Raw genomic sequence first — 15,372 nt, forward strand, 5'->3', positions numbered from 1 at the left:
TATATTATTTGTAGCCATCAATTTTTCCTAAGTATTAAATACAGAAAGTATTAGAAAAACACAAGCCATAGAAGTCTAAAATTATCTGAATGTATCTAGCACAACTCAAAACAGCAAACAGCAAACAAACAGCCCTTCAGATCAAGACTTTTTCTTTAAACTTAGTGAAATTTCTTCAGTTACTTCATGCACTATACAAAATTTGTTAAGGGAAATTCCTCAAGTATGCAGTCAATTTTGTATAAGTAACATTTCTTACTGTAGGTTTAGTTACTTGCTAATTTTCTCAGAACCACAAAATTGATTTTCTAAAGCTAAGCAGGAAAAAAAAAGCACATTGCAGCACGCCACAACACATCACACACATCACAATGGTGAATAAAATAAAAATGAGAAAATGAGTCAGGGAGAGGCAGAGAGGCACTTAGAAGGGCCATGTTTTCTTACCTGATCTTGGGACTATTTTTAAGTAATTTTAGAAAAAAAGAAACAGGAAAAATAGAAAGCAAAAAAATCAGACAAGGAAAAAGGAAAAAATGTTATGGTTGAATGGGTTACACATTTAATGTATTCCTTTTAAAATGTTACACTCAGAATCTTTTACTTTGTAATACTCTGACAGTGTGCTTTAAAAAATATCAAATTTATAGATTTTTCTTCTATTTTTGCCTCTGAGCATAACATGATTGCCAATGTAAAAATATGAGTTACATACAATAGCAACAAAGAATAATGGTGCAATCAAAATTAGAAGTGAATTCTCTTAAGAAAAAGATCAACGATAAAAGACAATATTCTGGTCTCATATTTCGCTGATGTCAGCTGCTACAATTTTCTATGTACATACAATTGATTCAAAAAATGTATATTATCAGAGGACAGACGGCAGCTACTTAATGTATTATGAAGCTGTTAAATCTCTAAAGCAGAATTTTCTCTTGAAACTAAGATTTCGCAGATGTCTAATTGTAGCTTGTTGCTATCTATGATTACCTGAAAGATTGCATACTGAAGAATTTACTTATCCTTCTTATTAATGATACCTGCTACAATAAGATTTTAGAAATATGTTTATAAAGCAATGATTCTATTAAGTTACATGAGGTTCAAAATTCTATTTTAAAAAAAGAAGACTAACTCAAAGAAACCAATCCAATTATCTAAACTGGCCATCCCAACGACCCCAAGAATAAACACCCAAGTTTACTTTGTGGGAAGTGCCATTTTCTATTAGACAATGAAACTTTTTACAACAGATCCTGAAACTACAGGAAAATGTCCCCAGGGCTCCAGCTCAGAAGGTTTAATTATTAGCTTTAAAATAACTTGACTGTCAGCAAACACGCTGTTAATCCACAGCAGGGAAAAGGAGTCTCCAAGTTCTGGATAAGGTCCTATTTCTTTCAACCAGCATAAGGGTAAGTTTGAACACACACAGAAGTTTTCTGCTTCAGTTTTAAGGGCTAAAATTGCCACCATTCTTGCCTGTGACTTTTCTAAGTCTCCGTTACACTCCAAATGTGTCCCTTGTAAACAAATTAAGAATATCTTTAGAAGAGCTACTCCAACGCATGACAGACAATTTTAAGAAACTATAATTTGTTTTCAACAAGGCTCTCTTTTAAGTCGCAGTCATGGAATATTCTTTCAGTAACCAAGAGAACACAGTGGCCACTAATGTACATGTATTTCTTACTTATTGGGAAACAGGATTTTCTATCAATATAGAGCAAAAGTTAAGTTTGAAACAGGTGCCCTAGATTGGTTCTCCCAGTTTTGTCAGTGAGCTCTATTGCTACTCGGCTTGAAACATGACTGCGTGGTGGGGGTAGAGGGTGGCAGGGAGAACAAACAACTAACATATTCAATCACATAAAATTAAGGACTGAAAACCATGAAGGAAAACAGCAGAGGAGTATGTATATTTGAATAGAGAACATTTCACCAAATTCACATCCCCATTCAAAGAACACAATTTGGGGTCATGTAAAAAATGAAAATGATTTTGGCTTATGACAAGTCATGGTTGTTTTAAATTAACTGTGAGAAACAGCGATTATAAAACAAAGTACCTGGCAGAACGGGCTCCCAGACTAAAGCCCATGTAGCCCTCTGCGGGCAGAGAATCATCACCCAGTTCCTTAAGGTCTTGTGGCCCAAGATATTTGTCAGTGTCCCCTGTCATTGCGTCTTCACCTGCAGATGTACAAGGCAAGACAAAATCAGTAGCGTCCCTGAAGAGTACGTGTCATTTGTGGAGAAAACAGCTCCTGGCCACCAGCAAATCACCCATTATCTCACGTTCATCTTCCCTTTGTCCCCGGAGAATTTTTATAATGATGTTGAGAAGGGAAAAAGCTTGGATAGAAGTTAATGCATAATTTCAAGCATGAATTTAAGGAGCTTAAACAGCTCCTGTTGCTAATGACCAAGTTCAAAACATCCTCCTTCCTTCCTCTCAAGCCCCAGCTGACTAAAAGGTAGATTATATACAATATTAATAAGTTTTCCTCAACGCTAGCCTGACCACGATGAGGGCAGCTTGTTTGAATGGACCTTGATTGCAAAACAACAGCTATTACCGTCTTCGAAATTACATGTGGGAGGGGAACAGGCTTTTTTCACAAACAGGATCTCAGTTTGAAGAGTAAGTAACTTATCTGAACTAAACTGCTCAGTTTGGGAATCTTGGAACACCTCAATTTTGAACTGTATCTAAACCTATCAAATGAACTCAGCATAGTTGCCCAAATGCTTTATATCACTTGAAAAGCAACTCTTACCTTACACAGAGATAAAATAGAATCTTCAGCAGTTAAAAACAACTAAATAAATTGCTCTTTAGCTAGAAGTATGAAGAGTTACATAAAATACTTTTACTAGCCACGTATGTATAACATGACCTCATACGGAAAAACCACATTCCAAGAGTGACAGGGCAGGTTTTTCAATTGTCTTTTGCCCTGTGGAATGTTTACCATCCTTCTCAAAATGTAGCACTGGCTGTGGAGCGGTTCCTAAGGCAAATTTTCTCTCCCTTTTATGACTCTCCCCGTCTTTCGGGACACAGCTTGGCTGACCGAGAGAGATTTCAAAGTATGTATGTTGTGTTTTCTCAAAGGTAGGTAATTCATCAACTCCGGCTTATATTCTCCAATTCTACCATTTGGAACCGTTTACAATTTCCATTCATTTAAACTCCGGAAACCACAAGAGTTCAGCTTTAAAGTACCAATCAAAGTTAAAAATACACAGTCAACTACTGTTTTTGCAAATGTAAAAACTAAACAGATCAACTTTCTACTTCCAGCCAGTACCAAGAGATTATTTTTAGTAACTATTTACAGCTGGGCTGTTTGCACATTTACTACATCTGAAACAAAAAGAGCACATACCAAGAACAACTTAAAAGAAAGAGCTTACTGTGTGGTAAAGCCATTTCCACCAGCCTAGGCAGATCAAATGTTTTCCTGGTGTTTTCAGAAATTCCTTAAGCAGTGATTTAGAATCTATCTCCAAACCAGCCCCAGCAAACTAATCCCTGGGTTGCAGCCACCGTCCTCAACACCACCGCTGAATCCTTCTCAGCATCTTGATCTCCTCGAAGGCAACTGAGGAATTACACATCTTTTCCCACTCATTAAAGTTTGAAGATTTCCAAAATTTCAGACCATTAAAAAAAAATGAACAAAACCTGGCAACACTTAATTGAGATTAAGATCCTTTTTGATCACTCCGCAGACTTCCTTTTAAAACTCCTTCTGATTGGATTAAAAAGTCCTCTGGCAAGCCTCTAGCAGGACTGAATGGTGACATAAATGCAAGCCCTTGAGTTATTTGTATGTAAATATGAGGACCTCGCCGGTGTAGACTTTCCGTAATCTGATACCAAGGCTCGGTGCCTAACCGGGTAACCGAGGCAGCCTTAAATCCTGGGAGCAAGGTGCTGTATTTAATTAGGAGATGACTCTTCTTGAATATGAATGAAGAAACAGCCAACCAAGGTAGAGGAAAAACGTTAGAAGAAAACAAAGGGCCCGGACCGGGAGTGGCAGGGAGCTCCAGGCAAACTTTTAACTTTGTTCTCAGCTGGGAACACCGGGAGCCTCAGTTATTTATGGTCCCTGTCAGGTGGAAGGAGGGGAAAAAAAGAGGAGGGAGGGCCTGCCCGCCCTCGAGTTGAGGTTGTGAAACCCTGGAGCACGAGCAGAGATTCTCACAGCGCTGCAAGAAGTGCTTTGGAATACAGTGAAATCCCTTCCTTTTTACCCAGAGATTGAAGAAAGGAGCAGAAATCAAGACAAGCTGGGAAAAGCAACTAGGTGTTCTGCTTTATTTTTGGCACAAGTCATTTCAACTCTTTATCCACTCATGGACGGAACTGGAGCTCCCAGGAGAGACGGCCAGGCAGAGGGAGAATGGGGTTTTGCCTGAGAGGTCAGTGTTGCCACACAGGCTGCAGGCAGCAGGCAGCCTGAGGAGGTGCTTCTGTCACTTTACTGTTACATTGTTTCCTCTCCCAGACTCCCGGGCCTCCCTCTCCCTGGCTGCACCCTGTTTATGTTGGCAGAGGAGGGGAAAACTAGCAGGATTCCTGCATCCTCCATCTGAGAACACTGGAGTACACTCAACTGCTTTTCTCAGAATAGATGGAGAATTAGGCTAGAAAGTAAAGGGTTTTGAAACTGTCTTGTTGAAGGAAGGAGTTTGTAGCACTTCATAAGGATGCAACTCTTCCTTGGAACATTACCTAAATATACAGAATTTGAAGAACTGAGGAAGTGGAGAAGAAATTTGCTTTTCCTGGATAAATGCATAAGTAAATTAATTAACAAATGGCAGATAATGTTAAGATGATATGGCACCTGGTGCTTTAATCCAAACAGCCTGGCTACAATCAACCAAAATAGCCTGGCTACAAAAAATAGAAAGGAAGCCATTATTATGCCTGGTTCACATTGAATAAATCTCTCCAGGTGAAAGAATAACTTCTAACTCTAAAGAATAGAATGGGAAGTTATGGTTAAAGAGAACAAAATGTCTGAACATTAATCTATTTTTCACTTCTGTATTTGAAATCTCAAGCAATTACTTAGCAAAGTATTGTTCAATGGCTGTCCTTCAGTCAAACTTCCTAGCAAGATGTGCCACGGAATGTTCCTTCCCCGGGCTTCTGAGCCAGCCTCAACTCCAGCCACTCCTCCACACCCACCCTGTCCTCTGTTAAATAGAATTGTTTTAGTCCCTAGAATTCTTTAAGTTCTAGACTTTGAACCTTTTTAGAGAGTGTATTCTCTTGATGGAACCTTTTCCCTTTCTTGTCTAAATAATTTCTCCAACCTTTAACTCTTTCTAGAACTCCTCCCATGCAGCAGTCACCTATTAAGTTAGGTCCCTCGCTGGCTTTCTCTTATCATCTGTGGAGTCTCCCCGTGGATTTTGAGATGCTGTAGATTAGCAACCAAATTTGTGCTGGGCCTGACATATTGCAAGTGCCCCATAAATATTTTTAGAATTAACCATTGCTTTGATTAAAGAGGTTTGCTTTGTCGTTTTTGTTGTTTTTAAATCTACATGACACAGACTAGTGCTGTTTTCAAATATCAAGTTTGATGACTAGTATACAGCCTTTCAATAAAACTAAGTTTCTGTTCTTCTTTCTTCATCCTCCTTAGACTTCATAAATAATCACTACAAAACCAAAAGAAGCCAGGTCAGGTGTGGTGGTGGGAGGAGGTTGTCAAAATATTTGGCCAAAGATTAACTAAAATAAAATAGCTTTATTACATAAGTAATTATGCTTTTACCATTTTCGAATGGTGAAAGCATTTCTGCAAAGGTAAAGAATTTAGAAATAAAGGCAATGATAGTATTTGAATGCTGTGTCATATATTAGGTATTCTGGGTTCAAACCCAAGCTCTCCCATGTACTCACTGGTGACCTTCGGCAGGCCATTTAAATGCTCTGAGTCATTTCAACCTCTACGAAAGTGGAGTGCTAATTCTGCCTCTACCTTAAGACCTCTTGGGAGGATTAAATGAGATAATACAGAAAGTGAGTGCTTAATCAGCACTAACTGGTACTATTATCCTATAACACAACTGTCTTTAATCAGCACTTTATTATTCTACAACAGTTCTCTCTAGTGCACAAATATCTGAATGCATGAACTCATATAGCTATTTAAATTGCTATTTACACTAGTAAAGGCAAAATCCAACCATAGCAGTAAATTGTCCCTGTCCTCCATTGCCTATCAAAGGATGTAGCTCATCATAGGTACTCAATAAATATTTTATTGATTGAGTGAATGAACAACAACAAAACTAATTCACTCTCCATTTGATCAATAAAACATCCTGTAACTTTGAATAGAACAACACACTACTGTTCCAAAGATTAGACAGGAATGAGATAAATTTTACTGAGTGACTTGTTAGTTGCAGTTTTTGACCAACAGATACAAGCCAACCAAGTTAACTCTTAATGGACAACACTCATACAATATCAGATATAGATATGGATATATGTCCAAGAACCATATCTTTTCACTTATTAAAATGTATTTATGTGGGTTTGGGACTCTTAGAAGCATTTAGGGCAGTGGCTTAACAGTAACAATTGGGTTACAGATAAATTTGACTATTTTCTGGCAAAGAGGGTGGGACAGCTAATCCTCAAAGGTGCACCCTGTGTAGTAAAAAATTAACCTTACCCAAGGAGAGGTCTGGCCTCTGCCCTCAGCTCCTGGTCGGTGGTCTTTAGGAAGAGTCTTTGCTTACCTGGGCACCTAGTGATTTATGTTAGGCACATTGAGTCAAGCAGTTCTCTACTCTCCCTCCGGAGAGACTGGAGAACTGAGGTGTCACTTGTCACAAGGGCAGTCAACGATGCCTACATGAGGGAACCCCGAGAACAGTGCTGTGCACCAAGGCTCAATGAGCATCCTGGTTAGTCATCCTCCGGGTGTCCTGTCACACATCAGGAGGGGAGCACTGACCATGACTCCACTGCGAGAGAACAACCAGAAGCCCGTGCTTCCCCGAACTCCTTCCTGTGTGCCTTTCCCTTGGCTGATTTTAATCTGTATACTTGACTTGTAATAAACTGTAAATGTGAGTATAAAAGTTCTCAGTGAGTTCAATGTCTTCCTAGCTAATTATCAAGCCAGACGGTGGTCTTGGGGACCACCAAACTTGAACTTGGTGTCAGAAATGGGGGGACACTTGTGAGAACAACTTCTCTAACATCATACTCCCTAATGAACCATATCTCCTAATATTCTTGCCCTTGAGTGGTGCCTGCCTTTGAATCTGGGCTGGCTCACTTTTTGAACTGTAGAATGCAAGAGAAGTGATTTTGCATGACTTCTGAGGTTGAATCCAATGAAGCCTTCCAATTTCTGCCTCTATCTCTTGGAACACTTGCTCTGGGGGAAACAAATCCCAATGTAAGAAATCTGACTATGGTGAAACCACCACGTTATAAAGAAGCCACATGGAAAGCTGAAAGGAGAGAGAGACACCCAGTTAGCCCTCAGCTGTTCCAGCCATCATCCTAGCTGAGGTGTGAGGCATCTGAATGAAGAAGACATCTTGGATGGCCTGGGCATCCAGCATGTTGAAGCTTCAGATTCAAGTACAACTTCAACTGCCATCTGACTGAAATCCCCTGAAAGGATGCCAAGAGCTGAGCTGAGCCCAGTTCACCAACAGAATCATGGGAAATGATAATTACACCACTGAGTTTAGAAGTGTGTTGTTACATTGTAATAGATAATCAAAACAGAGAGCAATAAGAAATGACAGGGCTCAAAAGTATGCCAAGGGGGTCACAAACCGGCTGTCTAATATATCCTTCATAAATCAGAGTTAGCAGAATAGCACATTATATGATTAGTGTAGACAAAGTCTGGAAGAACACAAGTCACTAAGACCTCATGTATTTAGTACTGACTTCATAATTTATGGCACTGCTATTCTTATTGCTAATCCATTTCTGCCAATAAAATACCAGAGGCTGGAAAATGTTCTTAAAAAAATTCCAAAACTCCAAAAATTTACTTTGTTCTCACCATGAACCAATAACAAAAGCTCTTCGTGGCAGTAATTTCAATTTCCCAGCTATCTACACATCCTGGTCCTTTCTATAGCATGACTAGGTTAAGGGAAGTGCTTTCCTGTACCATAAGCAAACATTCCAAGATCCACAAACTTTGTCTTTCATGAAACAATACAAAATAGATTTAGGAACAAAGGAGAGAAAGAGAATATATTAAATGATCATCAGGACCTGTTGTCATTCCCTTCTAGATTTTCAGTCAGTGGTCGCCGTGGGATATTTCTAACGAATTTCCTTGTTATCTTTTATTATGTCCATTAATGATCCTTTTTATGCTGAAAAGAATAATCTTGGTTTAATCTTTCAAAGTATAAAATTGTTTTCATGCCCCAGGACTTCTTTTTTTCTTTTTGTTCATTTCTTCTTCTTTTCTCTGAGTAATTTTCTTCTAAGCTTTTCCACACCTTAAAAGCTTCACCCAGAAACATTTTTGTTGCTTTTCCAGGGATTAAGGGTTGTTTTCCCATCTTGCTGGAGACTCAAAATCCTAGAGGGAAGCGGACTTGGCCCAGTGGTTAGGGCATCCGTCTACTGCATGGTAGGTCCATGGTTCAAACCCCAGGCCTCCCTGACCCGTCTGAAGCTGGCCCATGTGCACTGCTGATGCACACAAGGAGTGCTGTGCCACACGGGTGTCCCCGCGTAAGGGAGCCCCACGCGCAAGGAGTGCGCCCATAAGGAGAGCCACCCAGCGCAAAAGAAAGTGCAGCCTGCCCAGGAATGGCACCACACACACGGAGAGCTGACACAACAAGATGACGCAACAAAAAGAAACACAGATTGCCGTGCCGCTGACAACAACAGAAGCGGAAAAAGAAAAACATGCAGCAAAATAGACACAGAGAAGAGACAACTGGGGTGGGGGGGGAAGGGGAGAGAAATTAAAAAAAAAAAAAAATCTTTAAAAAAAAAATCCTAGAGCAAGTTCCTGAAGACAACTATACCAAATTATGCTGTCAGAAACTGCTCACAAGTATTTTTTTTTTTTAAGATTTATTTATTTATTTCTCTCCCCTTCCCTGCCCCCATGGGAATCTGTGTTTCTTTTTGTTGCGTCATTTTGTGTCAGCTCTCCATGTGTGCGGCGCCATTCCTGGGCAGGCTGCACTTTCTTTCGCGCTGGGTAGCTCTCCTTACGGGGCACACTCCTTGCGCGTGGGGCTCCCTTACGCGGGGACACCTCTGTGTGGCACAGCACTCCTTGTGCGCATCAGCAGTGCACATGGGCCAGCTCCACACGGGCCAGGGAGGCCCGGGGTTTGAACTGCGGACTTCCCATGTGGTAGACGGACACCCTAATCACTGGGCCAAGCTTGCCACCTGCTCGCAAGTATTTAGATCCTCTGCTGTGAAATGTAGAATCTCCCCCAAGTTACGCATGCATTTTGAAACATTATAAAGATGAAATTATTAGTACACATCACCTCCAAATCAATAGTACTATAACTACAAGTTATATTGGACTAAGAGTAAAACTAGATCATAAAGAATAAAGAGGAACACAGTCTATAGTCTAGTGATTGAGAGTTGGTTTCTCAAAAGAACTCAGCAGATAGTCATACAGACTAACAGCTGAAGATTAGAATTTAGAAGTTCTAAGAAATTTACTGTTGCTTGTTCTGAAAAAAGTAAGCTTTCTGATCATCACATGGTAATGAAAGGAAATGAAAGACTATTGGGAAAAGAAGTACTTTAACCATTTCTAGTCTACATTATAGAATAGTAGAATGAGATCCCATCATTACAATTGACACTAATATTTATTGAGCATTACTATATTCTAGGCACTGTGTTTTGGTGCTTTATATGTATTTCTCATTTTTCACAATACCTTTATAAGGTAGGATTGTCATCTCCATTTCAAGATTAAGAAAACCCAGTTCACAGGCAGAAAGTAAATAACCTAATGTGTCTTAAAATGCAGGGAAGATCAGATTCAAAAATCAGTTGCTTTGACTACAGGGTCCTATTTTTAACTACTGCAGTTACTGGCTCTAAGAAATTTAGAATACTATTGAACAAATACTATAGGAAGTTGGTACGCGATGTGCAAGCCCCAATCAGGTGTGGGTTTTTGTCCGCTTTGTTCACTGCCTGAACAAACAGAACAGTGCCTGGCATGTGGTAGGTGCTCAATAAATGTGTGGAACAAATGAAAGGGCAGTGACTGCTTTAGAGAAGAGAACTAATATTACTGGAGAAGGAGGGAGACTTACTTTTCACTGTAAACTCTTGTACCTTGGGAATTTTGTACCATGTGCATCTATCACCTATTCAAAAAATGAATAAAATTAACAGAATAAAACAAAATGAAATAGAAGTGCTACAGATTAATTATATAAGCTGTGCATTTCATCCATCATAACCAGTGTCATATCTATAGGTCTGCCAGCTAGATGTAAGATATCTATGTGCACCAGTGGATATCTGGCAAACATGGAGAGGAAACTCAATGCTTTCCAGTATTTGGCCTTACAGAAGAAATGGAATAACAAGGCAAAAAGCTGCAGCAGCAGCACATTACTAATGTGGCACTTCTGGTAGCTTCCCAGTGTATGCATAAAATGGTACTTAGAGGTCTTAAAGCAGTGGTCCTCAAACTGTACCTTGCCTCAGAATCACCTGGAAGGTGGTTAAAACACAGATTGCAAGGATCTTTGTCCCCCGAGTTTCTGATTCAGGAAGGTTAGAATGGAGTCTAAAAAATGTGTATTTCTCACAGGTTCCCAGGTGAGAATTATCTGCCAATCAGAGTTCACACTTTGAGAACCAAGGTCTAAAGGATCCTGTAAATAAATCTCAAGACAGTATTGACTCTTCAAAAGTATATATCTATTTTCAAGGTGGGAAATACTAGAATAACTAAAATAGCTTCAGTAACAGAATTCAATTTAACTAGTGCAGTGCTTCTCAAATTTCAGCATATATATCCATCACCTAGGGACTTTTTAGAGAGCAGATGCTAATTTGGTAGGCCTGGGTCTGCACCTAAGATTCTGCTCTTATACCAGGCTTCCTGGTGAGTGTAACGTTTCTCATGCGTAGAAAAAACTCTGAGTATTGGAGCCGCAGAGCAGTGGGCTAGGACCTATGTTATGAGGAAAGCCAAGGATTGACTTTGAGGCACTTAATTTTCTCTAAAGAAATTAAGACCAGAACACAAACAATAAATAAATACTGCTACTGCTATTCCTTCTGGCTACAGTTTATTAACGAAGCATTTATATGTCTATCTCCAGCTTCATCCTCAACTGTATGAAGCAGGCACTGTGATGGCTCTTTTATAGATGAAGAAACAGGTTCAGGAGGTTGTCATTTCCCCCAACTCCCACAGCTAGTTAGGGCTGGTAAAGTGTTTATTAGAGCCCACGCAGTCAGTTTGAGGAACCCAAACTCTTAACCACAACTCCACAATGACAGCAGATGTGCAAGATAAATGACAGACAAAATATTACAAGAGCTCAAAGGAAGAGGGCATTTGATTGAGTAGGTTTTGTTGAATAGAGGATGTGAGAGTTAAGACAGGGAGAGAGAAGTGGAAATGGGAAGCTGGCCATTTCAGCCAGAGCACATAGCATCTGTGGGAAAGAATAGGGAGTGTTCCCAGGCAAGCAGCCAGATTTACTTACCTGATAGGCATTGGATTTGTAGCAGATGGGTTGGTTGGGCCCTAAATTTAGGGCCTTTGAAATTGGTTTATAGCATAACTGCCATGTGACAAGAAACATACATATACCAGGAGGTGAAAATGCAATTACTTTGTTGACCCCCTCCCCCCTTTTTAACTGAAGACTCAAACCCCCTGAAAGCTCTCCCTCTTCCTCCCCTGCTCTTACTTTAATTCTGTAGCAGGAAGCAGGGTAGACAGATACAGTTGTATACATATGAAGGATTCCCATTTACTGAGCACCTATTAAATGCCAATTCCTGTTCTAAATGCTTTATATCTTATTCCTTTTAATCTTCATAGGAACTCCATGTGGTATTATTAACCCCTTATAGAAATAAGAGAAGTGGGACTCAGCGTGTTTTATTCTCTGAAGGTTCAAATAAGGGATATCAAAATACAAATGACCTTGAAGAGAAAATATTTTCCCTCGATTCAAGAACCAATAAAAATATTTCCATCTCAAACAAAATTTATCAAATTTTCAGCACGGAGAATCCAAATGACTAGATATGCCCACATGACTTCCCTCCACCCCCTGATATTTTCGTTCTCAAAAAGGTAAGGAATTGGGTGTAGGAAGAGCAATATGGCAGTATTAGAACCCTAATGCACTCACAAGTAAATCAGGTACCTTTAATTTTAAAAGTTGAATTCTATCCTAGGGTTACACAGTAGATCATAGGAAAGTTACATAAATTGCATTTCTGCAAGTTTTGCTCCTTTCACTTGGCAGTTTGGTGCAATAGCTTGTATTAAGCAATGTGTCCTCTGAAATTCTGAGATTAATAAAAAGGAAAAATGATATGTGAACGATGGAATTGTGCCATTTAACGCAGGGGTCCATGTGTGGAGTCAGGCTGGATTCCCAGGGAGGTGTGGTGCCCAGCGCCCAGTTCTGGTATCTTCTGGTATGGTTGATGGCTCAGAAAGAAGCTGACAGCCCCATTCCCAAGGAAAAGAACAGAGGAAGCTCCTGCTCCCCTCCCTCCTTCACTCCCCACCTGTCCCCTCAGTCAGGAAGAAGCTTAGGATAGGTCTTTTCTTTAACCCGTTGTTTTCCAAGAGGTTTAAATGTTCCCTCAAAGAAGCATCTCCTGGCAGCAGTGTTTGTTCTTTCAAAACATAAAATAGTACTGGAATATAATATTTTCTTGCTTTCCATCTTAAAATGTGTATGAACTATGGGGTAAGTTGAAAAAAGGGTTAGATGAACAATAGGTGAAATAGGTAATCTTAGGTAGGCCAAAGAAGTGTGTTACCATTTTAAGGGACTCAGGTAACTCTTGTGGAAGGGGCATCTACTGTTTACTTTCTTTTCCCTAGTTCTAGGTACACATAGGATCTCGGCTTTGTAGGTAGGTAAAAAAGAATCTGGCTTGAATGGCAAAGTTTGTACACCTCTTAAATAATGAGAACAACAAACTGCTGTTATCCTACAGAACAAATAATTCTTGTCAAGCTAATCTTTTTAAAGAGTACAAAATCAATTTGATTCTTTACCCTTAAACATTATTCTGTTCTTTGTGGCTAGATGTGCTTTTTAAAAACAGTATAGCAGTTTACTGCTCCTTAATCCAGGCTAGATATCATTTCTAAAGTCAGGATGCATGACTCAGTCTTGGAACTTTTCCAGGTATAGCAATGAAAAATGTCCTCTGTGAACTTGGTTGAGTTAACAAATAAACCCATCCCAGAAAGGAAAGAATTCCATGTCTTTCCCGTGAAGACGCAGAAAAAGATTAGATTGGGGTAGATGCTATAATCTTTTCATATTCTTGTTGATATGCCTTAACCCTGATCCAGAAAATTCCTCCCATTCATCTAAGATTAGACATTATGCAGACTTGGGCAAGTGAGTATATGAGTCTAAAGAAGAAAGCAGATATGAAGGAGTAAATGGTTACTTGCTTTGTCTTCGTTATTTAAAATCTATGCTACTTGTAAAGGAGACTAGACAATTAATTACAAGTCACAAACTAATTTGTGAAATTGGGCACTAAAATATTGGTTCTTACTTACAGAGAAATTAGGTAGCTAAATTCAAGGTTGTAGTCTTGCCAACTTGTTTCTTTCTGCCTTATTCTTTTCTCTTACCCAGAATTAGTTATATAATCTAGCCTTAACCACATAACCACACATTATTCTCAGCTCTTCATTACCTCAGTACATAAGGACCATGTGTGCAATATGCGAACATGGTCACTGCCCCAGGTATAAAGGAGTACCAGAATTGTGTACACTTTGCAAGTGTTTTGCCTCCTCGCAATCTCATATCCAATAATCCCTATCATTGTGCAAGACAAGAAACACCTTTCCAACCTGTCCCTAAAAGATGTGTACATACAAGGTAAAGATGCTCTGGACCTGCTTTCAGTTCTCAGACTTACAGTTCTGGCTCAGTTGGCCAGACCACCCTTTCCTGCCTGTAACATCTCCCCTGGGTTTCTCAATCCAGCTCTCTGCCCACTCCTCAGCCCTTTTTACCCCATGCTCCATGTTGATATCCCCTTGGTTCACCTTTGGCTTTCTTCTTTTTGTGGTAATGATCCCAATGTGAGGAGTAGGGGAGCAGGAGGTAGCCAAATTTGAATGGAACTTGTGCCCTACATCCATGAAGCTGGTCAGACTTTTCAGGTGGATGGGCAGGGACTGAAATAAATTAGGGTTTTGAAAAAAATCATATTCAAAGCTATAACTTGCGGAGAAATGACAAGCAAAACCCAAACAAACAAAAAGTCAACCCATTGTTCTCCTCAGTAAATAAGCATGCTTAATTCCCTGCCTTGTCTTAAAACAATCTCTCTACTCATCTCTACTCATTTCATCCCAGCTTCTAGAAAGAGCTATACTCACTGTCTGACCTTTTTCACCTACATTAGAACTATTGTTTACTGTCTCTATATCCAAGATATCACAGAAGTTGCAATCACTGAGGTCACCAAATTACCTCTGCTCATTTTAGTGAGGCTTTCTAGGAAGTTTCTCCCATGGATTCCCCTAGAACCCACTCCTCTGGTTTTCTTCCTCCATTGCTTACCACTCCCTCTCCATATCCTCTGAACACTTCTCTTCCTCAGTATGCCCAGAGTTTTTCTAGAATGACTTCTCTTCCCTCCCCACAGGGACCTCATCCAGGCTGGGCCCTGGCTTCCCACCACCTGTGGTGGAGTTCTCCTTTGGAGTCCTGTGCTGGGACTTTCACCAAAATGTGTTCTCACCCCGAACATCTCCTTTCAATCCCACACACCAAACAATTTCTGCTTGTCCAAATTCTACCTATTCTTTAAAATCTTTTTCTTGAGACCTTCAGTAATCCCTCCTTCTTTTGAACATCCATGTCCTCTTATCTGTTCTTCTCTATGGCATCTGATAGTCAGAGTGGAAACCCAAATTCAAATTCCAGTGTCCTTAAGTGTGTGAACCTGAACAAATACCTTAAAGACTTTCAGCCTCAGAGTCCTCAGTGTAAATTAGGACCAATCATACTTTACATTAGGGCTTTAAATTGAGGATAAATGTAAATTAGAAATATTAATTAATATCAATAGAGTATTTTGAGAGAATTAACCATGATAAAGGG

The 15,372-nt window shown here is 39.8% G+C and overlaps 1 protein-coding gene across 3 annotated transcripts in view; it reads right to left on the minus strand.

The window, feature by feature from the left end:
• The window catches only part of ANK3 (ankyrin 3), a 345,711-nt gene that overhangs the window by 99,312 nt on the left and 231,027 nt on the right, over positions 1-15,372 (minus strand). For 2 of the 3 annotated variants that reach the window (XM_058298890.2, XM_058298891.2), the window contains exon 24: positions 2,073-2,196. In XM_058298890.2, the coding sequence (XP_058154873.1) occupies positions 2,073-2,196 (124 nt within the window). Of the gene's footprint in view, positions 1-2,072; positions 2,197-10,338; positions 10,393-15,372 lie in introns of all 3 variants that reach the window. The other variant, XM_071215805.1, reaches the window with a different exon arrangement.

Source organism: Dasypus novemcinctus, chromosome 6 (assembly GCF_030445035.2).
Source record: "Dasypus novemcinctus isolate mDasNov1 chromosome 6, mDasNov1.1.hap2, whole genome shotgun sequence".
Classification (NCBI taxonomy): Eukaryota; Metazoa; Chordata; class Mammalia; order Cingulata; family Dasypodidae; genus Dasypus; species Dasypus novemcinctus.